Genomic DNA, 27,839 nt, shown 5'->3' with positions numbered 1-27,839 from the left:
TTTGCAGCAATTCTGGTTTTAACATGACAACCAGAACTGATGATTATGTTTAACTTTTTATCACCGCACTCGATTGCAGAATGGTCATACAGTTATAAGAGAACAGAACGCCTGTGGATTGCATGCCAGTAGACAGCTAAAATCCACAGCTCATTCTGAGTGTGACATTATATGCTGTTGGAATTTATAGTGGGCGGGACAAAAGAAGCTGAAAAATATAACTAAGTAGAATCTAATTTAATTAAGCCTTTTCATGTTGTGTTTATCTTGGATAGATTTGTGTCCAAAATAGGGTCTTTTATATTTCTTAAATCACTTGCTGAAGTATTAATAGCACTTGTAAGTGACTAAACATCGCACTTTTGTGGACCTTTGTTCAAATATCATTGATAACTTAAAAATATATTACCTGGAAGAATAAGCCCATCTTTGTTAACAAGTGTATAGCAGCAAAATCCATTATATTGTAATGGAAGCTCAGTGAGATTTTTAGTAAGTTCAGGCTGGAGCCATTCGTATTGCTTCAAATGTCTTGGATCAATGCGTTCACCTGCAAAAAGTAGATGTTCAGTTTGAACCTGATAATCTTGAAAAATGACTAGCTATTTCAGGCCAATGTGTGATGTCAGCTATACTTGAGTGCTCGTTTATTCTTTGTTCGTCTGTTTTTACTTCTATTCCCTCCAATAGGTTGTTCAAAATATCTTTGGAAAAAATCTTGTCCTCAGTAGTTCGGAAAAATTGCAATTTGAAAGCAATGTTGTGGAAGATGTTCAGTAGCTCTGCCTCGTCCTGAAGCTCCGACCACAGTTTCGACAGGGCCTTGAACAATGGCTGAAACAGTATGATGCATTGAAAATAATCATGAGAACATAAATATTTCACTTATTAATATTACTAGTAATATAATAATAATATATTATTTCACGCCCATAGGGCTCACCGACTTCAAGGGCACTGTCTGAGTTGCGGGTGCAATTTTTGTATTTTAACTAGGCACGAGGCGCATCGGCTCAATGGGATATAAAACGATGGTAGCTTATGTTTTAAAAAATGCAGGAGTAAAACTGACCTTTATTGTGCTTTATTTACATGAAGTGTACTCACGTTAATATAACTTAAAGCATTCAAACATCTACAAATCTGTCAAAGTTCTCATTTTCTGTATCCGACATCAAGAGTACGGCCAAGTTGATGAGTTTGTCGTCCAATACGGTGGGTTTATTGAGGTTCGAACGGACTGCGCACTCAAGCAGGTTCTGGGTAGGCAGGGCGAGACCCAAATCGTCATTGCCAATCTCACGTCTTTTACAGGCCGCTATCATGAAAGATCTACCCTATACGTCATTGTTTTGGCATAAACATACTGTTCAAAAATGTTCTTTGCAGGTAAACCTGACCGTGGTGAGTGTGCACAGGCCTACGGATACTTGATTAATTAGCTCGCATTCCAGGATAATCCCCTCTTTTGTAGTTTTTAACTACAAACAATACTGTAGTTCCAACATTCGAACACATTACACAGTTCATTCAGTTCTTTTGAACTTCTGGTGCAGTTCGTTCCCTGCCGAATGTGGCAAGAGAAATGTTTCCACTTTATCACCCGCCAGAGAATTATTGTGCCAATGTAAGGCCGGTACCTGGGGTCCCCCTTGTCGCTTACTTCGATCACCCGCCGGTGATCAGTACAGTGTCCAGTGTATATGTATACATATGTGTATGTGTATGTATATGTATATGTATATGTATATGTATATGTATATGTATGTGTATATGTATATGTATGTGTATGTGTATGTGTATGTGTATGTGTATGTGTATGTGTGTGTGTGTGTGTGTGTGTGTGTGTGTGTGTGTGTGTGTGTGTGTGTGTGTGTGTGTGTGTGTGTGTGTGTGTATGTGTGTGTGTATGTGTGTGTGTATGTGTATGTGTATGTGTATGTGTATGTGTATGTGTATGTGTATGTGTATGTGTATGTGTATGTGTATGTGTATGTGTATGTGTATGTGTATGTGTATGTGTATGTGTATGTGTATGTGTATGTGTATGTGTATGTGTATGTGTATGTGTATGTGTACGTGTACGTGTACGTGTATGTGTATGTGTATGTATATGTGTATGTATATGTGTATCTATATGTCTATGTGTATGTGTATGTGTATGTGTATGTATATGTATATGTATATGTACATGTACATGTACATGTACATGTACATGTACATGTACATGTATATGTTACGACTCCCCCTGGGGTATGATATACCAGGGAGCCGCAACTATCACAGCAGACAGGTTCGGTCAAAGATGAGTTCGGACACACATTGCAAGTAGCCTTCAGTTATTTTTATTTACAATAAAGTCAATAAAACAGACTACAGGATAACATAGGGGAAGCACGAGATATTAAAGTGGCACCCTCAAATAAACACGGTAAAACCCCCTCCCAGACAGGTGTCCAAATGAACACCCACAAAAATACAGGAAATAAGACCGAAGGATGCCACTGTTAAACTGATGTAATATAATCTAGACAGGGGAATAACTGCGTCTAAATGCACAAACTATATGTATACCCAAAGGTGTCTAAACTTATCTCAAGTCCCCCTATGCAACCCAAAATCATTAACATCACATACAAAATATAACAGGGAATAACATACTCACAAGCCTGCAACTCAGCAAGGCATCAAGGCATCAATGGCAAGGGCAAAGGCAAGGGGCGAACTGACAACTGAAAAGGCTTTAAATAAGGGCAGGAGGGATGATTGGGGAATTAATTACAGCTGTGTTGGCCTAGGCAGGGCTCTGTCACAAGGGTGGAGCCACAGCTGCAGATACCTGTAAAGAAAAGAAAGCACACACCTCCCACATAGTGTGTGTCCAGGCTGCCAGCCGTAACAGTATATGTATATGTATATGTGTATGTGTATGTGTATGTGTATGTGTATGTGTGTGTATGTATATGTGTATGTGTATGTATATTTATATGTATATATATATATATATATATATATATATATATATATATATATATATATATATATATATATATATATATATATATATATATATATATATATATATATATATATATATATATATATATATATATATATATATATATATATATATATATATATATATATATATATATATATATATATATATATACGTATGTATTTATACAAATTAACTCGAAGCTTCCTATATATAGTTCGCAGTCTAGCTTTGACTGCTCTGTTGACGCCAACATCTAGCGGCAGGATTCCTTTTGTAGATACAGCCGAAATGACGGCGAGCACCAAATTAGTGTGCTCGTGGTCATATTGGGTGTATTGAAGAACTGGGTGGCTGGCAGCCTTCCTGGTGTTCACAGTCCGCTGTACCTGTCTCACTACATGTTCTTGAAGCTTCAGTGTACTGTTCAGACTGAATCAGATTTGTCAGTCCCAGTGCTAGTGAGGCATCTGCGTTAGCAGGCACATTATTGTCATTGTAATTGGTAATATGTCATATTCCCTGCCACATCTTCTTTGGGTTATTTCCTGGTGAAGTGCTCCTCAATGTTCCTTCTGCATGCTGCCGTTACTGCTGTCAGCCTGGACACACACTATGTAGGAGGGTGTGTGGTTTCTTTTCCTCTAAAGGTACATGGAGCTGTGGCTCCACCCCTGTGACCAAGCCCTGCCCAGGCCAACACAGCTGTGACTACTTCCCCATCATCCTTCCTCCAATCAAGATTCACTTCCTGCCCTTATTTAAACACTTTTTATCTGTCAGTTCTGGCTGACTTGCTGACTTGGTTTCTCTTTATTCCTGACTGACTCCCTTGGCTGCCTATGATTGTAACTGCTGGGTCAGTGGAGTCCTTTCTTTCCTTAGAGAGCACATGGTTTAGTGCAAAGTAAAGTTTGATTGTCCCAGCTTCACCTGGTAATGTGAGTACGTTACTCCTTGTTATATTTAGTATTTATGTTGGCAAAGTTAAAGATTTTGGGTTGCATAGGGGGACTTGAGATAAGTTTAGACACCCCGGGGTATACATATAGTTTGTCCATCTAGACACGTAGTTATTTCCCTGTCTAGACTTTGATTACATCAGTTCTGACAGTGGCACCATTCGACCTTATTTCCTGTATTTTGTGGGTGTTCATTTGGACACCTGTCTGGGAGGGTGTTTTTACCGTGTTTATTTGAGGGTGCCACTTTAATATCTCGTGCTTCCCCTATGTTATCCCGTATTATAGGTTTTTGTGGACTTTGTTGGAAATAAAATATCACTGAAGGCCACTTGCATTGTTTGTCTGGACTCATCCTTGACCGAACCCGTCTTCTGTGGGAGTTGCGACTCCCTGGGTATATCTTACCCGAGGGGGAGTCGTAACAGCTGCCTTGGCCTTTTTAATGCCTCTCAGATGGTCTGCTCTGGCAGCGCTGTATTGTACCTTGCCCCCTGACCTGAAAGCGGTTTTACAGCATTTGATGAGTGCCTGTGTCTCACTGGTCATCCAAAGTTATTGGTTAGGAAAAACCTGTATCCATTAATTAACAATGACGTTGTCCGTGCAGTTTTTGATGTAGGAAAGTGCAGTTTCCGTGTAGTCCTGGAGGTTGTGTTGTTCAAAAAGTTCCCAAAAGTCCTGCAGCTGAGAAAGGGTGTTTTTACTATCTTTATTTGTGGCCTTGTTAGCCTCCGAAGTACAGGACAGGCACAGATGGTCGGATCCAGCAAGGGGAGGAAGGGGTGTGGCTCTATAAGCATGTTTGATGTTAGAATAAACATATTCTTGAGCGTTACCTTCTCTGGTGTGACACTTCACATTCTGGATAAAATTAGGCAGAACAGTCTTTAAACATGCTTTGTTGAAGTCACCAGCGACAATAAAGATTCCATCGGGGTGATCAAGCTGCTGTTTGTTTAGCAGGAGACTAAGTCCCGTGCTAACGTTAGCATCCGGTGGGATGTAAACAGCCATTAAAATGACAATTGTTAGCTCCCTAGGTAGATAGAAGGGCCCGCACCGAACTGCCAAAAGCTCTGAATCAGGGAAACCGTGAGTGTTAATGATGCTACCAAACTGTTTTCCAAACCGTGGACCAAACCGTTTTCATGCGCTTTATCATCTTCCATTTAGTTTCAGTTGTATGTCCCCCCCCCCCCCCCCAAGTAATTCAAATGAATAACGGTGTGCTGGAAGACCCTTCATACTTCATGCTGCAATATGGGTGAATGTGCCATCCAAGTGAACTTGAACAACCTATGCAACTTCTGTATGCTTAAGGGAATTGCCTCATACCTGTAAGAAAATGACTTCAAGTGGAAAACCAGGCAAAAAATATCAAGAGGGATAAACTTGAAATTACCTCCACATGTAAAACCAGTCCTGGTCTATAATTGTTGCCTCTGTAATAAATGTCTTAATTCCACGAACACTACTACAGCTCAAAGTGATTAACAATGCTTTTAGCTGGTTAACCAATCAGAAAACTATCAGAATTTATTTCATTCCAGGCCCAATAAAAAGTTTTCTCTTAATTTTTGTGAGCACCGTATAAAAGATTGCCCTCTCAGAAAAGGGCTAGCAATGAATGAAGTGTTGCTGTATCTTCAGCTCAATCCCCAAATTACTTACAAAAACTTTTGATGTGGGTACAGCTGTCTTGGGATGCACTGAAGTGTTCAGCAGATTTATCTGTGAGCAGATGTCCTTCTTAAGGATTTCAATCCTTTTTGCACATGAATGCGAATCAGCCTGGTGGTGAAAGTGAATGTTATTGTTTCATCACTATCTTATTTCAAGGGTACAACTAAACTTTAGCAAAAATCACCTCTTACACAGCCGTCTACCAATCATATGTTCTTAACACACCTTTATACCAGGGGTCACCAGCTCGTGTCCCCGTGGGCACCTATCCACTCGGTTTTCTGTCTCCTTCCTCAAACTCACATGAATCAAATGATCAACACCCCCTCTACTTACGAAATTAATTGGGTCCAGAACTTTTTTTGTAACTTGAAAATTTAGAGCAGTACTGTCTATGTAAATTGTCTAATTTGTTCCAGTCCTAACACAAGTGCCAACTAAACCCTTTAAAATTGGTAAAAACGTCCCAATTTTGTATAAAAGATGAAACAGACAAAACGTGCGATACAATTAAAATAAAATTATGTATTAGTATCTTAAAATGAATAGCAAGCATACTCCGCGTTGAAGGAAAATGGCCAAAACACAAAAACACAAAAGCACTGAGTCTGTTTTTCATGAGAATGACTTTGACCAAACTGCTCCGAACCACAGGACAATGTGAGAGGCCTAAAACTGGATGGGTCCCTATCTGCAGGAAATCCCAGAGAAAGAAGCAAGAGGCGCTAAGGTTGCTCCTCTATCTTATTGGTTTAGGGCTGATCTAATGTAAGCCTCATCCTTCACAATTCATTGACGCTGGGCACAAGTTAATGTAGTGCTGAATAATCAGGGAAAGAAAACTCGCTCCATTTCTGACGTTTACAACAACGCTTATGTTAGTCGTTTTTTGTTGCGAGACAATGGGGGATCAGCGGAGTGTAGGGAGATTGTCAAGAAGGACGCAATGTTAAAGTGAAAATTCTGTAATAAAATAACAGATTCAGGATATTGTATTGACGTTTTGGGGATTGCGTGAAACTTGTTTTCATATATTGGATCCGTAATTTGCATATCAAGGGGTTTCACAACCTGAAAAGTGAGGTATCACTGTAATGGCAAGAGTGTTACGTCTTTGGGGAGACGTCGAGGCGAGGTACGAGGGAAGTAGTGCTCATAACAAAACTTTAATAACTTAGGCAGGATCTTAGAAAATAACAAAGACTTAGAAATCAAATCACAAAACAAGTATAGATGGGCAGGAATTTGGGGGGCATGGGTACGACTGCCAGGCCAGCTGGTACAGGGATCCTGGTTCATGGCTTCAGCACAGGTGCGACTGGCGGGCCAGCCAAAACGGGGAATTTGGTGCGTGGCTTTAGCATGGATGCGACAGGTGGGCCAGCCAGCACGGGGAAGCTAGTTCGTGGTTTCGACACAGCTGCGACTGGCGAGCCAGCTGGCACAGGGAATCTTGTGCGTGGCTGTAACACGGGTGTAACTGGCGGGCCAGCCGGCACGGGGAATCTTGTGCGTGGCTTTGGCACGGGTGCGACTGGTAGGCCAGCAGGCACGGGAATGCAGGGAGCTTGGACGGTCGAGGTCGAGCAGGGAGCTTGGACGAGCGAGGTCGAGCAAGGGGGCGAGGTCAAGCTCTTTCTATGGTGCAGCCTTCTGGAAGGACGAACTGTCCGCTCGGCGAAGCGTCCGTTCGCCGAAGCGCCCGTTCGGCGAAACGTCCGTTCGCCAAAGCGCCCGTTCGGCGAAACGTCCGTTCGCCAAAGCGCCCGTTCGGCGAAACGTCCGTTCGGCGAAACGTCCGTTCGGCGAAACGTCCGTTCGGCGAAACGTCCGTTCGGCGAAACGTCCGTTCGGCGAAACGTCCGTTCGGCGAAACGTCCGTTTGGCGAAACGTCCGTTCGGCGAAACGTCCGTTCGGCGAAACGTCCGTTCGGCGAAACGTCCGTTCGGCAAAACGTCCGTTCGGCGAACAGTCCGTCGGCCAAACATCTTTTGCCGAATCATCCGAGTACCGGCAAATCCAGGTCGAGTAATCGGAGAAGAAGGCGGGGTCAAGGTCCGCCAGGTGGGGGTATCGAAGTTCGGATCGACTGAGGGAATCACAGTACAAGTCCGAATCTCCAGCTCACAAATCAATTAGCTCACGACCATCATTACAATCAGAAAAATCTGTGTCTAAACACAGACACCTGGGGCCATCAAAAGGGGGCAATGGAGGCTGAAGATTCTCCCTCCTTTGAGGAAATGAATAGCTGAAGTCCAAATCCAGATAACTAGGGCGATGAACAGTGGGCGACGGAATAACGGGTATTCCCTCTTAGTCAAGCAAGTAGCCAGGAGCGACGGAGTGAGGGATGGGGCCCGTAATGAGGGAGCATGAGCTGGGTGGCTGGCGTCGGCGAGAGCGTCGGTGGCTTCCCGCTTGGTTCATGTGGTCGGATCGTTTTGTTATATCATTAGGGAGACGTCGAGGTGAAGTAGAAAGAATTAGGACCCAATCACCGGGAAACAGGCGAGGACGAGGGAAGTAGTGCTCATGCCAAAACCTGAAAAACTTGGGCATATTAGAAAATAACAGTCTTAGAAATCAAATCACAAAACCAAACCTGACTAGGGAAAACAAGGGGAATCGAGGAACAAGGTACAGCAGACACATGGCAAGGGAAATAAGGCAGACGATCCGACAAATGAACTTAATAATCAGTGAGGTTTAAAGAGACACAATAGGATCTAATTTTGAATCACGTGCAGCTGTTCGAGCATAACGGCAAGGCAGGAGGGACAAACAAGAACACAAGGAGAGGGCAATGGAAAATAATAACAAGCGACTCCTAACAAAGATCTGAATGAGCCAGTGAAGTAGAAATGTTATTATTTACATGATTTGAGGAAACATCACTAGGTGCATGTATGCTGGAATCTGTCCGACGCACATCAGCCTTTGTGTATGTTTGTGATTGGGTTCAAGTATTTGGTAGTCTAAAATTAATGTTAATAATATTAATTAGATCTGAATGAGCCAGTCAAGTACAAATGTTATTATTTACATGATTTGAGGAAACATCACTAGGTGCAGGTATGCTGAAATCTGTTCGACGCGCATCAGCTTTTGTTTATGTTTGTGATTGGGCTCAAGTATTTAGTAGTCGAAAATTAATGTTAAAAATATTACATTTATTATTTTAAGCAACATACATTTTGGGGTTATTCCGGATTCTATTATATATGTGCACATTAATCATTCTATGTATGTGTGGAATATTAATCATTATATGTGTGTGGAATATTAATCATACGTATAAGTGAAATATTTTTCATTATATATATATATGAATATGTGCTTGCAACGAAGACAAACGCTTGCTTTGGCGGGCTCGAAGGTGGCATTCCACGTCAGCTTGCGCCGAGCATTGTTTGTTTTGATTTGGATAATCCTCGACCCTTTACCCAGTTGCAAGTACACAATATTTGGGTAAGGACTCTTAAATAGTTTTATTTGGATTCCAAAGAAGATGGCTATCGAATCAACCTCCAAAGATACTTGCAAATTCTTTTAAAAGTGTTGCTCGGTTCACCTGATATGGAATTGTTTTGCCCGAATGGAGGCTTGCTTTGTTTTTGAGTTCTGACCTTAATTGTTGTTTTAAATACCTGATATGCAATTGTTGTTGCAGTTGTTTTTTACCTTGTGTTATTCGGGATAAACACTTATGCAATTGGATTGAATAGATAACCTTGTAATTGTTTTGATTCGATGTCTTAAATGGGCAGTAAAGATTTAGGTCCTTTAGAATGATCCGTGGCGAAGACGAACCAGGATTGATTCTCACTTGAAAGATAACACTGGAAAGTGCCCAATGCTTTCCTTGTACAATTATTAATGAACCTAACAATAAATAATTGCATAATTTGCCAATTTTTGAAAGCACACAAATCAACAGAAAATTTAACAATGCTGGAATCTGAATTTAAATTTGAAGCAACACCCTTAGTCATTACATTCTTTTAATACTACTTAATAATAGGAAGAAAGTAAATGTTTTGCTTACCAGTAGTATTTGAAGAAAAAGCTCATGCTGCCTGACATTATAGAGTGCTTGTGTTAGTTGAATCAAAGACACATCATATTCTTCAAGTTGACTGATGTTATACTTTTCTAACAGTGCTGTGTAGTTCCATGCCAAACGCTGGGAAACACCCAACTCATTTTCAATGTCTTTACTAGTGACCAAAAGCGCTTCACAGAGAATGGTAGGTACTGGAGGAAGTGACAAAAAAAATATTGTAGGTATTGTGGAATATTGAGGCAGCCTATTATGGAATCTGTCAGCAATACGTTAGCAAAGCTGTTAAATTGTGTTCGATCCATGACTTCAGTCCATTTTCCAAACGTTCACACCCGCCTTGTGATGTCATTCATGTCAGGCATATACTCTGTATAGCTCTAATATCATGTTGCTTTGAGTCTTGAAAGTGTTTTTGAGGGTTAAAAGCGCTGCAAGCACATGGAAGTTAAATGCCTTATCACTTCACTGGGATGTTTGGAATGGCTTTACCATAATGCTTGGAATACGCAGGGAGGCTATTTTTAGGGTGAATGCCCACTGGGTTGATCACAATAAGTAACTTGCCAGCAAGATATTAAACCAGTCACTCAAGCGGTCAGGGCCATACAAAAATTGAATTTAGTGCAAAGACAAGGCACACCAACAAATTGGGCGCATCGACCATTTTAGAGAAAAAATTAGACTTTTAAGTGCACCTATAGGTGTGAAAACACAGTAGTTCTTTTGAAGTGCCAAACTAACTTAAGATGGTGTTGGCCCACAAAAGTAAATTATCATTATCGTATTTTCAAGACTATTAAGCGCGTCATATTTTTAGCCGCGGTGTCAATAACAAGTGCTATTTCTGTATTTTACACACACAAAGGACGCAACGTTCTTTTAGACGCAGCCAGGCATGGCATATATATATATATATATATTGTTTATTGATGAATACGAACCGTTATAGCGCTGGGTAAGCTACAGAAGCAGCACCAGACGCTGTTTCCAATGCGCAGTGACTGCTGGGATATTTAGTCCTTTTGTCAATACACCCAGGCTGACGGCTGTGATAACTTTGCACTAATAGTCTTAATATACTACAACTGCAAACACACTAATTTGGTGCTCCATGCACTAAATGCACGCTACAACCGCACGCTAAAACACGTTTTTAAAAAGGCAACTGAAGCAAGACTAAGTTCGGTTGTACTTTATTTAGCAATTTTACAGTGTACTCACGTCACCATCACCCACAAAACCATCAATGTCAAAGAGAAAATGTAAGACTTTTATGTGCGCCTTATAGTCATGAAAATATGGTAATATAAAAAGTAACTATCTGTGTTTCTGATCCGCCCCCTTATTCTACTGTACCATCCCAATCAAAGCATTTATTACATTTTGACTCCCATTTCAGGGGATTCCTGCAGATATCCCATGACCCAATAAAATAATTCAGGTTTGACCCCTGACGTCAACTCAACATGTCGTGAGACAGTATGACAAATGCTTTAAGGCCTTCTCAACTGAGGGAGTAGATTCTCGAGTTAAAATCACTGAGGTGTTTAAAAAAAATCTTGATGGCAAGGCCTCGGAGTAAAATGTTTTTGATGGCTCTGGATGTTGTCCGATTGTGTTGGTTGACAAGTCTCTGCAACATTGCGCAGACATCAGGGACAATGCTTATGGATTGACAAAGCTTTTTTTTAAAAACACACATTCCAAAGCTCTTGGGCAATGACTGTGAGATTTGGAGGGGAAAGAACGCCCACCCTAATCAGAAACGGAGGGATGTTCTATTCAGGAGGGAGCTTAGTTGAGTAGGTTTCATTATCTGACAAAAGAGGTCTGTCTGTTTTTTTAGTTACTTTCGGTCACCAGTCATGTGAATTAGCGTTCATTCCTTCATTTTCTGAACTGATTATCCTCAAAGGGGTACTCGAAAGACGTTTCACCGACAGACGTTTTGCCAAAAAAATGAAAGTGTTTAATTTATTATTTTATTAAACAAATAAAAGTGAGCATGTTTCTCATTGTGTTGTTTTTTTTTTTGTGCCGAGGTTGAAAAACATACACACAATCCAGGGGTGGGGCGAGCGTGCGAATCCTGTTTCGGCAAAACGTCCGTTCGGCAAAACGTCCGTTCGGCAAAACGTCCGTTCGGCAAAACGTCCTTTCGGCAAAATGTCTATTTGGCGAACTGTCCCTCGGCGAAACGTCCGTCGGCTAAGCGTCTTTCCTGGAATCGTCCGGTCACGCCTCAAAGGAGTGGGGGCTGCTGGAGCTTATCGAAGCTGACTCCGGGCACAAGGGGGAGGGACACCATGAATTGGTGGAAAGCCGTTCAAAAGGCACAAGCTATGTTGTCTAGGGATGTTTGACCTTGGTAGCGTCACACATGGCAAATTGGTCCTAGTCGAGGGACCAGACAAAGAGTGACTCAGAAGTCCTCTAATGATGAGTAACACTTGTGCGGAAAGGGGACACCAGGGCCCCACTCTAGAGCCAGGCCAGAACAAAGGCACAAGAGGAGTGCCTGGTGGACAGACCTTCACCCATGGCCTTAAGAGGCTACGTCGGTGCCTCTGCCCATTGGCTCGCCACCAGTGGGAGAGTACAAAGAGACCGGGTGCAACGACAGTTGGGCGGCAGCCAAAAGAGGGATCCTTGCCCGTCTGATACACGGCTCCAGGCACCTGAGAAGGTGTGTGCATACTAATTTCCCCCCGGCTCGGTTACTGTACACTGGGGTTCACCCCAGTAGCCAAGAGGGTAGCACCCTTCCAACCTTATTATATTTTGTGTGTATGCACCAAACAGCACCCTTTTTGGAGTCCTTCTGGAAAGTGCTCCTGGGGACTCCCTCGTTGTGATGGGACACCTCACTGCTCACGTGGGCAATGACAGCGAGACCTGGAGGGGGGTGATTGGGAAGAACGGACCACCTGATCGGAAGCAGTGTTCTTTTGTTGGACTTCTGGGCTTGCCATGGATTGACAATAATGAACCCTTATTATATTTTGTGTGGATGCACCAAAAGGCACCCTTTTGGAGTCCTTAGAAGGGGTACTGAAGAGTGCTCCCTCTGGGGACTCCCTCGTTCTGATGGGGGACTTCACTGCTCACGTGGGCAATGACAGTGAGACCTGGAGGGTGTGATTGGGATGAACGCACCCCCCCTCCCCGACCGGAAGCCATGCAGTCTTCTTTTGTTGGACTTGGATGGATTGACATTAATGAACACCATGTTCAAGTTTAAGGGTGTCCACAAGTGCACTTGGCACCAGGTTGTTGCACCATTACAAATGGCTTTAAAAAGGGTAAATAGGAATTGATATTGAACCAATAAGGATTACAATACACCTTTTCCAACGTGCCTTTTGAATTAAAAAAATATATAAACTGTCTTTTAAGACAACACACAATTTCCAGGTGTGAGTACTGTCTTACTGAGTTCAGTAATGTCCATTTCCTGTTCTTTCTTGGTGGATTTGTTGAAGAGTCGTATTCCTGTTACAGTCATAGTGAGCTCTGAAAGTTGTTGCTCCTTCTCTCCCTTTGAGAGCACCATAAAAGGTCCTAGTTCATTTGATGGAAAGATGCTCTGCAAAGCAGCTGGAACAAGAATAAAATGAGGAGACACCGATAAACATACACTGCTATCACAGGATTAAGGTATTGCAGGGGGGAAGTTTGCTTTCAAAAATTGTTTATACAAGCAGAGAAAATTTGGATTTTCATAGAAGAATTTGTGCTTGTAAAAATGAATTCCTGAGTTGTGTATTCGGAAAATACATATTTGTGCTCTTGCAAAGAGAATCTGTGCACTTTTTAAACACAAATTGTGCTTGTGAAAAATCAGTTGGATATTTTTTAAGGATTTTTTTGGTTATAATTAAAGTTGTGCCCGTGAAGGACTAACAAAAGTTACACCTATTGTCATAGCAAACACTGGCATTAACAGCCAACTTGTGTTTCTACATGACCGTACGTTTGGTTCCCGGTCTTTTGGTCGCCAGAGGATTGGTTGCCGGACGTTTGGTCACCCGTACGTTTGGTCGCCCGGTCTTTTGGTCGCCGGACGTTTGTGTCTGTGAAATATATTTGTATTCTTATATTTAGTCTTGCACCCTTTTCACTATGATGTATTAAGTTACTAGAATAGAATTTAACTTACACCTATTGGTTAAAATGTGCACTACACCTTTTGCAACGAGCACGAGCAACCCAAAATGAGAACGTCCGTACAACTCTTGCAGACCAAACAGCAGACATGAAAATAGCGGAGGATGCAGATCCATCTTTGCACTGTAAGGAGGTTCTCTCAGTTGAAACGTTTGAGGAGACAGGTAAGATAAGCTTATTGACGAGATCAGACGTAATGGAAAGCATCCAATATTGATTGGAAAGATTATTGCTCGAGGAGTAATGCGATAAACCATAAGGAACTTTTATATTGTTTTTATTGTCTCCATAAAAAGTGAAAGCGTTTCAATTGAGAACAAACCTTCTTACAGATTTTTAAAAGTAAACAATTAGAGAGAAAAAGAGACTACAATGAATAGATATGTAACTAAATTTCAATTTTATGCCTGACTATTGGAAATTGTTGATTAAGAAAGTTTTAAAGGAGATGATTGGCAAACTCCAAAGACAATGGAGTGTTACATTTGATAAAAAAGACTACTAGTTTGGGATATTTTAGAATTTTCAAACAGCTGAGATAAATGTGCAACGCAATACACATTGTTAATTGAATTGGGACTTGATTAGTATGCAATTCATAAGTAATGAGTTTTACTGGCTCTAAAAGACAATTATGCTAGAAAATATTAACCCTAATAAACAAGGGGTGGTTACAGTTTAGTGGGTTCAATTCTTTTCAGAATTATAAATGTCTACATTTGTTTCTGGATATTAATTGATGTGAATGTAACTGTTGCAGAGAGCGGGAAAGCTGTTTTCCTGAGGAGAAGGCAGCCTGGTTTGCTCTATGTATTCTTCATATTTTTAGCATGATTAGTTAATTTGTGTAATTGCAGGAAAGGAAAAAACAAATATACTTATTGATTTTAACAAGGAAGCAGTGATCAAAATAGAATACCAGCTAGCATATTTAATTTTGACTGATAAGGCATATAGTTAGAAATTAAGTAAGATTGTTATTATTTTTGTTCATTGGGATTTTAAGCCCAACCACATAGCGGTAAGAAAATGTTAAGCACACGCTGAAGACAACGACAGAATACAGCAGCTAAAGCAGCAGCAGAAAACACCAAACAGCATACACAACAACAAAAACTGAGTCGATCTAAAAACTGTGTTAATTGATTTAAAAACACTGCACCATAGAAAGAAAAGATGCATAGATACATGAAGAAGCAGAACAGTCAGCCTATTCACAGCTAAAGGCCTAGCGGGCCTACCAAAAAATATTCCAAAATTGAGCCATGGAAGGAGCCATGTCTCAACAGGGGGGAAGATGGACATGGCGGAGCATGTGTTCCATGTCCCAGAGGTCTAAATACCTACTTTAAAATTTTTTGTAGGAACTGTTTAATTTGTTACAGAGGGTGTGCGGGATAGCCTCGGGCCCAAGCAGGTGCAACGGGGAGACAAAGTTGGAACCTTCACGAGGTGTCTCCTGAGAGGCCGCCCGTCGCCGCCTTCGAATTCGACTACTACACACCTTTGGCTAGCCCCCGGATGAACTAATGTGACTGAGGGTAACCCCTAGACGCTTGGATGGCCTAACAACAACAATAACAACAAGTGCAACGTCCAAAAGAGCGTGGGACTTGAAGAGCGAACAAATGGTACAATAAGACCAAGAAACCGATAAACTTGTCCAAAGAACATGTAAGCTGCCGTGATCTTTTTGTCTATCCTGCAGGAGGTGGTGAAGTCTGGTGACCAGAGCCTGATTTGAGTCATAAATAGAAAGTCCTGGTCCTCTCCACGTTGGGAAGGCCCCTTCGTGGTTTAACTCACCACCCCCACCGCAGTAAAGATTGCTGAGAGGTCGACGTGGATTCACCAATCCCAAATCAAAGTAGTTCGAGACAACGGTGACTCTGAGTAGACTGGAAATCGGGCGGTCCCAAAACCCTTGTCCGTGAAAAAATCATCTGACGTCTACTCACCTGCCACGAGCACCTTTCACCTAACCTTGACCTCTCATAGTTTTTACACCCTCACGCAGAAGCCAAAATGAAATCAGTTGCCACCCCCATCACTGTGACTGTACTATCAGTGGCAGCCTGGGTGTGGCTGAACGCCCCACCCCCAGAGATTCGAGTCGAAAAACGAGACAATGCCGTGCTGCTGTCACAGAGGAAAGTGAAGTGGTATGAAAAGAGCAATCCAAATAACCACTTTGAAGAAAATATGTGGTATCATTTCATGGTATTTCAGACAAAAACTAACTGGTGTGAATGAAAGTTGTTATGTGTGTAGCCGTATACCCATTTCCACAGGTATCCTGATATCCTGAATTCACTGGGTCTAGGTGTCACATTTAGCACATCTGCAGTGATGCAGGTGGTCCAAAATGCATTCCTTTGAAGGGGAGTGAACATAACAGTAAGATATATAAGATCAAAGTCAGTGGAATTCAAACCACGTGATTCAATCTGGGGCAGTGATGTTCCTGGTGACCATAAATTGTGGTCCACCCCCCCAGAAAATCATTCTGTCACTAACTTCCCAACTTGGACATTGAATTGTTACATGAGTGTTCATTAACCAAACTTTTAAAGCCCTACATGGTATAGCAGATGAATTAAAAGCCCTTAGAGAAATGGAGTTGCAAGACCGGACGGTCCTAGATTTGATAACAGCCAAGGATGGAGGTGAGTGTGCCATAGTTGGAGAGCACTGTTGCACCTTCATCCAAGATGGAACCGGTGACAAAGGTAACATAACTCGTGCCATAGCTGAAATGAAAATCTTAGCCAACACCATGGCCCAAGATCACTCAGCCGTAATTGGGTATCACTGTGGTCGTGGTTACCAACCGGATCATGGTTCTCTATTCAGATTAAATTTGCAACTCCCTTTCTTGCGGTTTTACTTCTATACTGTATCTTTTCAATGTGTGTAATCCTTGGTATGAAAGTTATGATTCAAAAACCTAACCAGCACACGCTGGTAGCTTACAGCGACATACAGTATCACCGTGTGGCATGCCGTGATGAAGATTCTCCCATCATTTTACGAGTGCCGCTATGTCGAGTCCTCCGGGTAATCGTACATGTCTTAACTTCAAAACTGTGTTCGCTCATAAAGAGGGACGCAGAGGAATTTTCTTAGATAACCTTGAGTTACCTCACGTTTTTCACCTTTGCCTTCACAAATGATTTTATTGTTTTCTTATATAACCTTAAAATTACCTCACGTTTTTCACCTTTGCCTTCACAAATGATTTTGTTATTTTCCATACCCTGTTGAGTGACTATTGATGATATTTGTTTTCTAAAACCTGCAGAGGAGGGATATAGATTGATGAAAATGAAAATTCTTTCAAAGTAACTTCAGGGGGGAAATGTGAAATATATTTGTATTCTTATATTTAGTCTTGCACCCTTTTCACTATGATGTATTAAGTTACTAGAATAGAATTTAACTTACACCTATTGGTTAAAATGTGCACTACACCTTTTGCATTCAACCTCCTTCATTTGTATTAACGCCTCCCATTTTTATGACTTGTCTCTAATAAAACCAGGTTGTTTGTAGGGAGTCGCCAGGAATTCCAAGCGGTCATTCAGGAAGATAGACTATCTTTCTGCTCTGGCTATACTGGCGTCCTCCTTCATATGAAGTGGTTTAAATTCTCATCACGACTGGCTGTGTGTTTCCTCTGCTCCGATATTATTGAATGTATATGGTCTTAAACCTGACAGTGTCCCCGTTGGTCGCCAGTCAAATGGTGACAGTTTACTGTTTAAGACAGCTCTCAAATATAATATCTAAATATCTACTGTTGATTCATGGGAGAAAGTTTAATATCTAAGTACTGTTTAATATTGAAGTACTGTTGAAACCAGCTCTCAAAATTATATTAATGAGAGTTTAATATCTAATATCAAAATATCAATAAGAGCACTCATTTAACACACTGCCGTTGACTGTCATAGGTGTCCCATGAACCTTCATTCTCTCTGGGAGAACTTGCAAATTTGAAATACTTAAGTTTAGATGGTCATTTTTGTCAAACAGATAAAAGTCTTAGCATACATTTAACCCGGCCGGAACTTTGACATTAAAATAAAAGGCAATAAGTAAAATTCATTAATTAAAAAGAAGACAAAGCAGATTCACAGATGATGTTTTTATTGAAGCAGTAAAACTTAACAAAAATTACATATACAAACTTTTACAAATTCTGTACAAAAATTACAAATACAAACTTACAAATTATGTACAAAGGGAATTCACAGATGATAGTTTTTATTAAAAAACTGTAAAATTTACAAATTGTATGTAATGGCTTGCAAGTACTCTAATTTGTTCACTAATTTATTTGGGTTTGCATCGATGGTCGTTGTTGTGTTGCCCGTCCGCGGGAATTTGAACAAATATATAAACTCAATCGACATGCAATTGATTTTAACATTGAAGGAAATCCGGATATAATGGCTATTGTTTATGAAACTTGTAGCAGTAAGGAAAGTTTTCGACGGCTTGGACACACGCGCGTGACTATTTAGAATTGTTAAATGAGTGCTCTTATTGATATTTTGATATTAGATATTTAGATATTAAACTCATGAACCATTAAACTCTCTCTCTCAAGAATATATTTTTGAGAGCTGTTTTCAACAGTAACTCTCTGTCACCATTTGACTGGCGACCAAAAGACTGGGGACCAACCGTCCGGCGACCAAAAGACCGGCGACCAAACGTCCGAATGACCAAACGTCCGAGCGACCAAACGTCCGAGCGACCAAATGTCCGGCGACCAAACGTCCAGCGACTAAAAGACCGGGCAACCAAACGTCCAGCGACCAAACGTCCGAGTACTGTGTTCCCAGTACTAGGTAATAATTAGCTAATGACTGAGTGGTGGGGCGGCCCAGTGGAGCGAGTTGTTAGCGCGTCGGCCTCACAGCTCTGGGGTCTTGGGTTCAAATCCAGGTCACGACCACCTGTGGGGAGTTTGCATGTTCTCCTCGGGCCTGCATGGTTTCTTCTGGGTACTTACCGCATTACAAAATCATGCATGGTACAGTCTAAATCAGTGATTTTCAAACTTTTTTGGCCACCGCCCCCTTCACCGCCGGGCCAAAATGCCAACGCCCCCCTCTTTACCCCTTTCCAACGAACGCTAGAACGACTATATTGCTAAATGTCACAAGAATTGGTTGATTCTTCAATCACAAACAGTTTGAAGACTAAAAAAAACAATTTTAATAAACAAAAATGGTTATCATTTATTCTTCAATTACAACACCTTGAACTGAACTTGAAATAAATTGTAAAACTGAACGAGTAACCATTAACAACTGTCCTGCCTAATGAGATGGGTGGGCTTGGTGCATTGCAATCAGACTGTCAACATCAGGATGAAGGAAAATCGCGCACGTATAGTTGCTTTCTGGCAGCTATAAAAACTGACTTGCATGTGGAGAGAAGCTTAAATAAATAGAAGACAGGCGCCTCAGATATTATTCGCTAATTTCGTTTCTTTTAATAGACCAATGCGCAGTTCACCTCGAATCATAAAAATTGATAGCTGATGCATTAAGCCGGTCGCTGTGCGCATACGTCTGTGGTTAAGCGTTGCCGGCGCGCTATTGTGTGCTCCTCTGCGGCTGACTGGATGGTGGTGGTTTCCCCAGTCGCCTGCATCGACGATAAACTCTCGACAATTAGTGATATACGGTATATGCGCGCTGCTCGTGAGCGCTCGAGCAGACAACGTTTCTTGTTTCAATAAAGCTTGTTTTTTGTCGACTTTTTATTACAGACAATCAATTTTTCCGGTCTTTCTACAAACACCAACGTCACATTTTACTGTAATTGCTCCATCGCCCCCTTCACTATTTCAACGGCCCCCATTCGCCTGTTTATTCGTCAGCGCCCCCCTGAAAGTTCACACCACCCCCCGAGGGGCGGTACCGCCCACTTTGAAAACCACTGGTCTAAATTGTCCCTAGGTGTGAGTGTGAGAGTGAATGGTCGTCCGTCTCCTTGTGTCCTGCAATCGGCTGGCCACTGATTTAGGGTGTCCCCCCCACCTCTGGCTCAGAGTCAGCCGGGATAGGCACCAGCAGCCTCTGCGACCCAAATGTGGTTAAAGCGATTCAGAAAATGAGACTGTGTGGTGGGTTGTTTGAAGGCGTGGGCCATAACTGCCATATTTAATGGGCTTCCTCACAACTTTTGTCTCTGTATTGTCACCGAGCACTGAAGTAAAATACCCACATAGTACATGTTACATTTATTTCGTTACGTTTAATTGGGTAACTTTTGGAGAGAGAAAAATTAACTTCTCAATGTAGTTTTACTACGCCAAACGTTTTACTTTTACATGAGTAGAAACGCTACACTTCCTCTGCTTCTATGGGTTACATTACAAACTCTCTTCATTCATATTTTACTTTAATTTTGATGCTGATGCCTACAGTGGCTCTATCAGTCTCACCAATGAGATGTAGCAAACGAAATCATAGTCATAGTCACATTATGGTAAACTTTGCTGATTTAGTTTATAGTCATCATGTTACCTGTAACCTCTTGTACAGCGCTGACATCAGAAGGTGACCCCATGCCAGAGCCAAGCAGGATGAAAGTAATGATTTTACGGTAAAGGGCATCCAAGTGGTCTTTTGTTTTCATCCTGCTTTCAGTGATTTCCCTGCTCACTTGGTTTAGTCGGGACTCTAGCATCCAGTTGATTTCCTTGAGGAACTCCCCTGTAAATACAAAAATATATATTGCATGCTTATTATATCCATAGTATAAATTTTAAGGTTTTAAGACCCCCGTGCCTTATCACCAGTGTTTTTGACCAAAGTATACAGTAACTCAGATAATTTCTGCATCATTTGTACAAATGTTCAGGGGGGAAATTGTACACCGTATTAATTTATCACGTTATTGTAGTGGTGGGGTTTGTGTGTCCCAGTGATCCTTGGAGCAATGTTGTCTGGGGCCTTGTGCCCCTAGTAGCATCGGTCACCCATAGCAAATTGGCCTGAGGTGAGGGACCAGACAAGAATGACTCAGAAGACCTATTATGATGAGTAAGACCCTTGAACGACGTCTTTCCTCGCCTGGACGCTGGTAACTGGGGCCGCAGTCTGGAGCCAGGCCTGGAGTTGGAGCGCAATGGCGACCGCCTGGTGGCCAGGCCTACACCCAAAGAGCCAGGCCGAAGAGACGACGTGGATTCCCCTTCACATGGGCTCACCACCTGTGAGAGTTCGGGCGCGTCGACAGATGGGGCGGCAGCCAAAGGAGGAATCCTTGTCGGTCCAATCCCCAGCTGCACAAACTGGCTCTTAGGACGCAGAATGTGACCTCTCTGGTCGGGAAAGAGCCCAAGCTAGTGCGTGAGGTTGATAAGTTCCGCCTTGACGTAGTCAGGGTCACCTCTAGGCACAGCTTGGGTTATGGTACCACACCTCTCGAGTGTGGTTGGACAATTCTACTCTGGAGTTTCTCACGGTGAGAGGCGCTGAGCGGGTGGGGGCATACTTGTGGCCCCCCAACGTGGTCATCTTACCTAGGGCGCTGCCGTCTAAACCTAGTTAAACGTGCTCTGACTGGCCAGACGCGACTTGCCTTGATTTTGAAATAAAACAAAATTCCACTTTGAATTTTTTCGTTTTATTTTCGGTTCGAAAGTGAAAACCATTAGACTAATATGAACCATCGAAAGAATTGAGAGGTTTTGACATTAGAAGCATCTTCAACTTCTGGTAAGAAAATTGTAATTTCTGTAATTAGAAAGCATCAAGTTCTCATTCAGTGTAGACTTATTTGTTTTTTTCAAATTGAATAATGGCAGCCCGGTTGAGCGAGCGGTTGGCGCCTCAACCTAGATAAGATGGCCGTGCCCCGACCGAGCAGCAGAGCAACAGGATCAAAATTGAACTTTGATTTTGCTTTATTGACGTAATTTGTAATCACGAAAATATAAGTCATAGTATTCAAACATCTACAAATCTGTCAAAATCTTCTGTATCCGGCGTAAAAAGTTCAGCCAACAATGCTGTGTTCCATCTCATCGTCAGGATCAAAGTTGTTTCCGTGGGATTTTGTAACAGCGATTCCAGATTTGACAAAAGCAAAGCCGCCAAACACCGAAAATCGTATTTCAGAAAGGGTAAAAATAATTTTCAGATTTTGTTTTTCGATCTAATTTCGAAGTCGTTTTTTGATAATTTTATCACTTATTTTTTTTTAAAAGTTTTGTAAAGAACGCATTAATGATTATTGAGAACTTTGTTACATAAAATTTGTGTGAATGCAATCATGCCAAAATATTTGTGGCAATCAACATACAATACAAAAATGAATAATGAAAGACTTACAAATTTTATACCACATGCAAATTTAATCAATTTTCTGAGTTCTCTTAAATTTCTCAGTTGCACACCGGGCCTCTTTTGACTCCTCCCTTGAATATATCTGTCCATAGCAAGCTTTTAACTGAAAAGGTTATTAAAAGCAAACGTAATGTTTCGAAACACCGATCGCGTCAGACATCGCTCGATTTTTTTATTTTCTTAGTTTTCATAGAAAATCCAGATGTAATGCATGTATAAGCTGGTGTAGTAAACTATGATCGATTCTTAGTATTGGGTAGCTCTGGAGCAGTGATGGGAACGTCTGTGAATTCCCTTTGTACATAATCTGTAAGTTTGTATTTATAATTTTTGTACAGAATTTGTAAAAGTTTTTATTTGTAATTTTGTACAGAATGTGTAAGTTTTACTGCTAGAATTTGTAAGTTTTATTGCTTCAATAAAAACAACATCTGTGAATTTGCTTTGTCCTCTTTTTAATATTTAGTGGAGCAGTTTAATTATTTTGGGGTCTTGCTCACGAGTGAGGGAAGAATGGAGCGGAAGATCGATAGACGGACCGATGTGACATCTGCAGTGATCCGGACTCTATATCGGTCTGTCTTGGTGAAGATGGAGTTGAACCAGATCTTACAGATAAGGTGAGAAGTTTGGTCATCCGGGAGGGGCTTGGGGTAGGATCGAGAAGAGCCAGATGAGTTGGCTCGGGCATCTGATAAGGATGCCCCCTGGACGCCTCCCTCAGTGAGGTGTTCCAGGCACGTCCCACTGATATGAGGCCACAGGGCCACCCGACCCAACAATGGGGAGAATATGTCTCCCGGCTGGCCGGGGAACGCCTTTGGATACTCCAGTAAGAGTTGGATAAAGTGGCTGGGGAGAGGGAAGTCTGGGCCTCCCTGCTAAAGTGGCTGCCCTCATGACCTGACTTCGAATAAAGCAGGAGAAGATGATATGAGAGAGATGAGAGATATACATGGCCAATGAAGAATCAGAATTGTATTCTAACAGTAAATTATTACCAGTGCCGGAACTGGCGCTGCTTCATGTTACATGACATAGCAAAACTAATTTTAGCTGTAACTTCTAAGGTAACACCTTACTGTTCAAGACCACATCGGTACTGGTAGGTGAGTCCATCTATCATTTACAGATGTCTCTGCGACTATCTCTTGCTGCGCCTTCTCAGTTCACAGCGTTAGCTTCTTCAAAAACCCTCTAATGTCCAAATGCTTCTTCTAACTAACGTTAATAAAGCATGCCATGGAAGAGGTTATTTACACTCCTGCCAAATTTTATTCAAAGCTTTGTTAGAGCGCTCCACGTCCTTGCCACCTTGATTGCTTCCCTGCATTTGGGCCCAACTACGTTCCACGACCGAGCTGGTCGTAACACATTCAGTAGATCCTATGTAAAGTAGGCCCAATACGCATCCATGTGCCTCTACTTTTCTAAGTCACGAGGGAAGTGTTAAGGTCTCTCAATTTCCAGTTTGAAGTTGTGTGGTAAAATCTTGTGTTTTTTGGACTCGTGACCAACCTTCAACTTTTTATTCGAGGATAAAACCAATAAAAACTAATCTATTCTATTGAGGAATGGCCCATTTGCTGGCCCCAGTACTCTTGTTATGTTTTTAAGTACGATGATGGCAACGGAACGTAAATGTTTTTTGGGGAACAACTTAAGTAGTTGGGGGCAATTTTCCCTCTAAGCTGCGCGCGTGCGCAATTTAGGGTTAGGGCACTACTCTCATGTTCTCCATGCACAGCAAACATGCAGCGCACAAAATAAAATCCAAACTGAATTGTAAAAAGAATAAACACGTTACAATATTTCTTTTCCAGTTTGCAACACAACTCAGAATGGTAGCCTGTCACTGACAAACAACGAAAAATTGTATTTATGGATAAGATTGTGACTAACACTGAAATATGAAATGTATTCTTTCAGATTCTTTCAAAACTAGAACAGAATTTTACAGAGATGCCGTCTACAGGAATTTAACAGTAACAACAACTAAGTGTTAAGGCGTGCGCCTCACCACCTACGTTTGTGTCACCGCCTATTTCTGTCACGTGATATTGTTTCGTGGAGACCACCTTGGGAGAGCAGGAAGATTGAACAATCTTTTTCGTCTTGTTCTGTGCTCCCCCTTCTGCAGAACCGGTTAAAAACCTCATTACATCTGCTTTAGTGTGCTTATTTGTGTTCGACTATTGAATGCTCAGCGCGGACCTGACACACTGTGTATGTACAGTCAATGATATGGTGCGGTTCACGTCACTCAGGTGTTTCTTTTCCGCGGCATGCATGTGTAAATGTTAATGACATTGATTGCCTGCGTTAGTAACAAGTAGGTGCATGTGTTAGGTTACCAGTTTAGCATATAGCTAACAGTTCAGTGGAGCTGCTGCCAACCATTACAACAGGGGCTGTGACAAGGCCTCTCAACAAGCCAAAATAAAAAGAAATGCGGTTCTTTTAAGATGGAGTGACAGTCGGAGTATGTGCAAATAAAACAGCGGTGCGAAACTCCGGTCCTCGACAGGCGGGATTTGGTCTGTTTTCCATATGTCCTCTACCATACCTGAATCAAATGATCAACTCATCAGCAAGCTGTCCAGAAGTTTGATACTGATCTCGATTATTTGATTCAAATGTGATGATGGAGGGAGATATGGTAAACAGACCGGATAGCTCTCGAGGACCGGAGCTGGCCACCTCTGAAATAGAAGAATAAAGGGTGAAATTGGGTGAGAAAGATCTCTTCTGCAAAACATGCAACAAAGCTTAAGTTATAAGCGAGTTTTCCGATGGAGGCTCTATATTTACTCGGCTATCTACGTTGAATCTTGACTATCTCAAGTAACGCGTTCTCTAGAAGTATTTAAATGAGAATTGTGAAGGACAGATGTGAAAAATAAGGTAACATTTGAATTAGATTTGTGAATACTCTAGTGAAATGTATCAAGATGTTTTATGTATGGATATTAATCATTAAAATTCATTATGACTACATAATTTATGGGTAAGTGTTGAGTTTATTATCTTCATCTCTAATTTTTCGTTTCTGGGCAGAAAGACAACCTCCCTGAGTGCACTGATTACCAGTGTGAGCGACATCATCATTGCTCGCTATGGGCACACCAGTATCACACCTGCCTTAAGCAGGTGCATGTCAATGTTCCCTCTATTTTTTTATGTAAAACATGCTGTAAAACACGATAAACATAAGAGTAGACAGAGCTACTACCACTGGCTGCCGCGTAAATGGCGCCATCATCGGGAAAGGGGTAAGATATATATATACATAATAAATAAATGAATAAATAAAAATAAAATAATTTTAAAAAATTAAAAGTTTGGATTTTATTTACTGCGCGCCATCATTGCTGCTGCGCAGAGAAAAGGGTAGTGCGCAATTGCGCAGGCGCGCAGATTAGAGGGAACATTGATCATATGTATCATTTATCAGTGTTATCATACATTTGCTACCATATTCAGTGGTACCTTGAGATATGAGCTTAATGCGTTTCGGGACTAAGCTCGTGTGTCGATTTACACGTACCTCAAATAAATGTTTCCCATAGAAATTAACTAAAAACAAATGAACTTGTTCCAACCCTCTGAAAACACCACAAAACACAATATTGGAATGGAAATGAATTTTTATTTGTTCTAATTCACCATCTATTAACAGAGTGACAAATAATTAACGGTTATTTTTAATAGTAATAAAATTTGACGGATTTCGCGGCCGGGAGACTTTTTGCACGACAACGCCCTCGTAACATAACATATTTAACACATTTAAATGAGCTTGAATTACGATACAGAAAAGTTAAAAAATAAGTTTAAACGAACCCTAATAAAATTAATTGTAATTTTGTTTTACATTTTTATACCTTTCTTCTTCCGTTGTCTCTATTAGCCCCGCCTCCACCCTCACTTTCAGCTGCAACTAAAAGGAACCTATTGAGGGTTGTTTGCTTTTGTCTTCTCTGCAAAATATGCCAGAAATGATGCACACAAATGTTCTCACAATTTAATAACGCACGACCACCTGCCAACGAGAAATAGAGCTGAAGTACACATACAGTATCCTTTTGCTTGCTCTGAACTTTTTGTGATGACAACAAACTCTGGGTGACTTCTAACAACTACAGAGGCTGGAGAAGGGAGATGAACATTCTGGTAGGCGATCTTGGATCGTGGAGAAGCGATTCCGGCAAATGATGGGATTTGAAGATTGTTTAGGCCAAAAAGACTGAGAATGTTTAAAGGAAACAAGATGTTCTGATATGGAGACTTTGTACAAAACACAAACTCTCCGCTGCTGCTGATTAGGTTAAAGGACATCTTAGGGGGATCTAGGCAAGATGGATCTTTAAAACCTCCAGACTACTCAGGGACAATTTGGTGACCTCAGTCTCAGTCTGCAGAAGGTCCCCACCTTGTGAACTTCCTGTGTGTGGCTCCAGTGTATTAAAATGGTCTACAATGTCTTGTGTGTCTTGTTTCTCTCTTGCTACGGCAACCAAGAAATTTCCCAAATGCGGGATGAAATAAAGTTCTAATCTAATATTTTCTTTCACAATAAAAAAGACGCTCAGGGATTTGGAAGAAGAAAGAGAAGCAGAACAGCGCTGAATTTCTTCCCTCGCCAGAGCAAGAGAGTTTGCGTCATCTTTTCTTATGCTAACACAAAATGTCAAATTGACAAACTTGACATTAATATACGTGCACCTGCTTATAGCAGGTGTGATACTGCAATGCCCAGAGCGAGCACTTATGATGTTGCTCACAATGGTCTCAGTATTCTCAGGGAGGTTTTCTGTATGCCCAGTCATTTTTATTACTCTTGACAGGATCCTATCTTTAAATAGGTGTAAAAATCTATGACAATTGATTCAGGTAGAGCTACAATATGCAAAAGCAAAGGGGAGAAGTGTGACAAAAAACATTTTACACGTGTTATTAAAAATAAATAAAGTGAATTTAGTTGCTAATCAATTTATCATTATAGTTTTAGACCACAGGCTATAACAGCCAAAATCTGCTTCTCATTTTCTGTGAGGGCATTCATTCTCTCAGTCATGTCTTCTTGATGGCTAATACTAACAAGTTAACAAGGCCTCTTTCGCAAGAATAACGCTCCTGATTTACAACGGGAGGTCACTCCTCTATCCAGCTGTACTTATCAAAATTGTTTTCAAACCTCGACCTCGCACACGGATCCGGGAGGACTCCTAAATTGTTTTGTAACCTCGACTTCTCACATAGTTGCAAGCACACACTGAAGGACTCTTAATTGTTTTGACGATACCGTTCGGCCTCTGAAAAGACACGCAATAGTTTTGAATAGATGCTTTCTTGGTTTACCTCTTATGCAATTGTTTAGATTTCCGGCCTTAATTGTTTGGATTTCTGGCCTTAATTGTTTTGAATAGATGGTCTTAATTGTTTTGAATAGATGACCATAATTGTTTTGACTCTTATGTAATTAAATGAGCAGGAGAGGATTCGATTCCTTAGAATGATCTAGGATGAAGGCGAGTCAGGATCAATTCTCTCTTGCAAGATAAAGCTGGATATGCGTCCAATGTCT

General features: G+C 41.3%; 1 protein-coding gene across 1 annotated transcript in view; it reads right to left on the bottom strand.

The window, feature by feature from the left end:
• The window catches only part of cfap206 (cilia and flagella associated protein 206), a 40,850-nt gene that overhangs the window by 9,536 nt on the left and 3,475 nt on the right, over window positions 1-27,839 (bottom strand). Inside the window, exons 3-8 of the mRNA XM_077710199.1 lie at window positions 20,426-20,614; window positions 13,146-13,310; window positions 9,696-9,904; window positions 5,635-5,754; window positions 636-834; window positions 410-550 (exon numbers count right to left, since the gene is read on the bottom strand). Of these exons, the coding sequence (XP_077566325.1) occupies window positions 410-550; window positions 636-834; window positions 5,635-5,754; window positions 9,696-9,904; window positions 13,146-13,310; window positions 20,426-20,614 (1,023 nt within the window). The remainder of the gene's footprint in view (window positions 1-409; window positions 551-635; window positions 835-5,634; window positions 5,755-9,695; window positions 9,905-13,145; window positions 13,311-20,425; window positions 20,615-27,839) is intronic.

Source organism: Stigmatopora nigra, unplaced genomic scaffold (assembly GCF_051989575.1).
Source record: "Stigmatopora nigra isolate UIUO_SnigA unplaced genomic scaffold, RoL_Snig_1.1 HiC_scaffold_24, whole genome shotgun sequence".
NCBI lineage: Eukaryota > Metazoa > Chordata > Actinopteri > Syngnathiformes > Syngnathidae > Stigmatopora > Stigmatopora nigra.
Note: the sequence above shows the minus strand (reverse complement) of the source record. Positions and strands in the feature narration are given on the sequence as shown.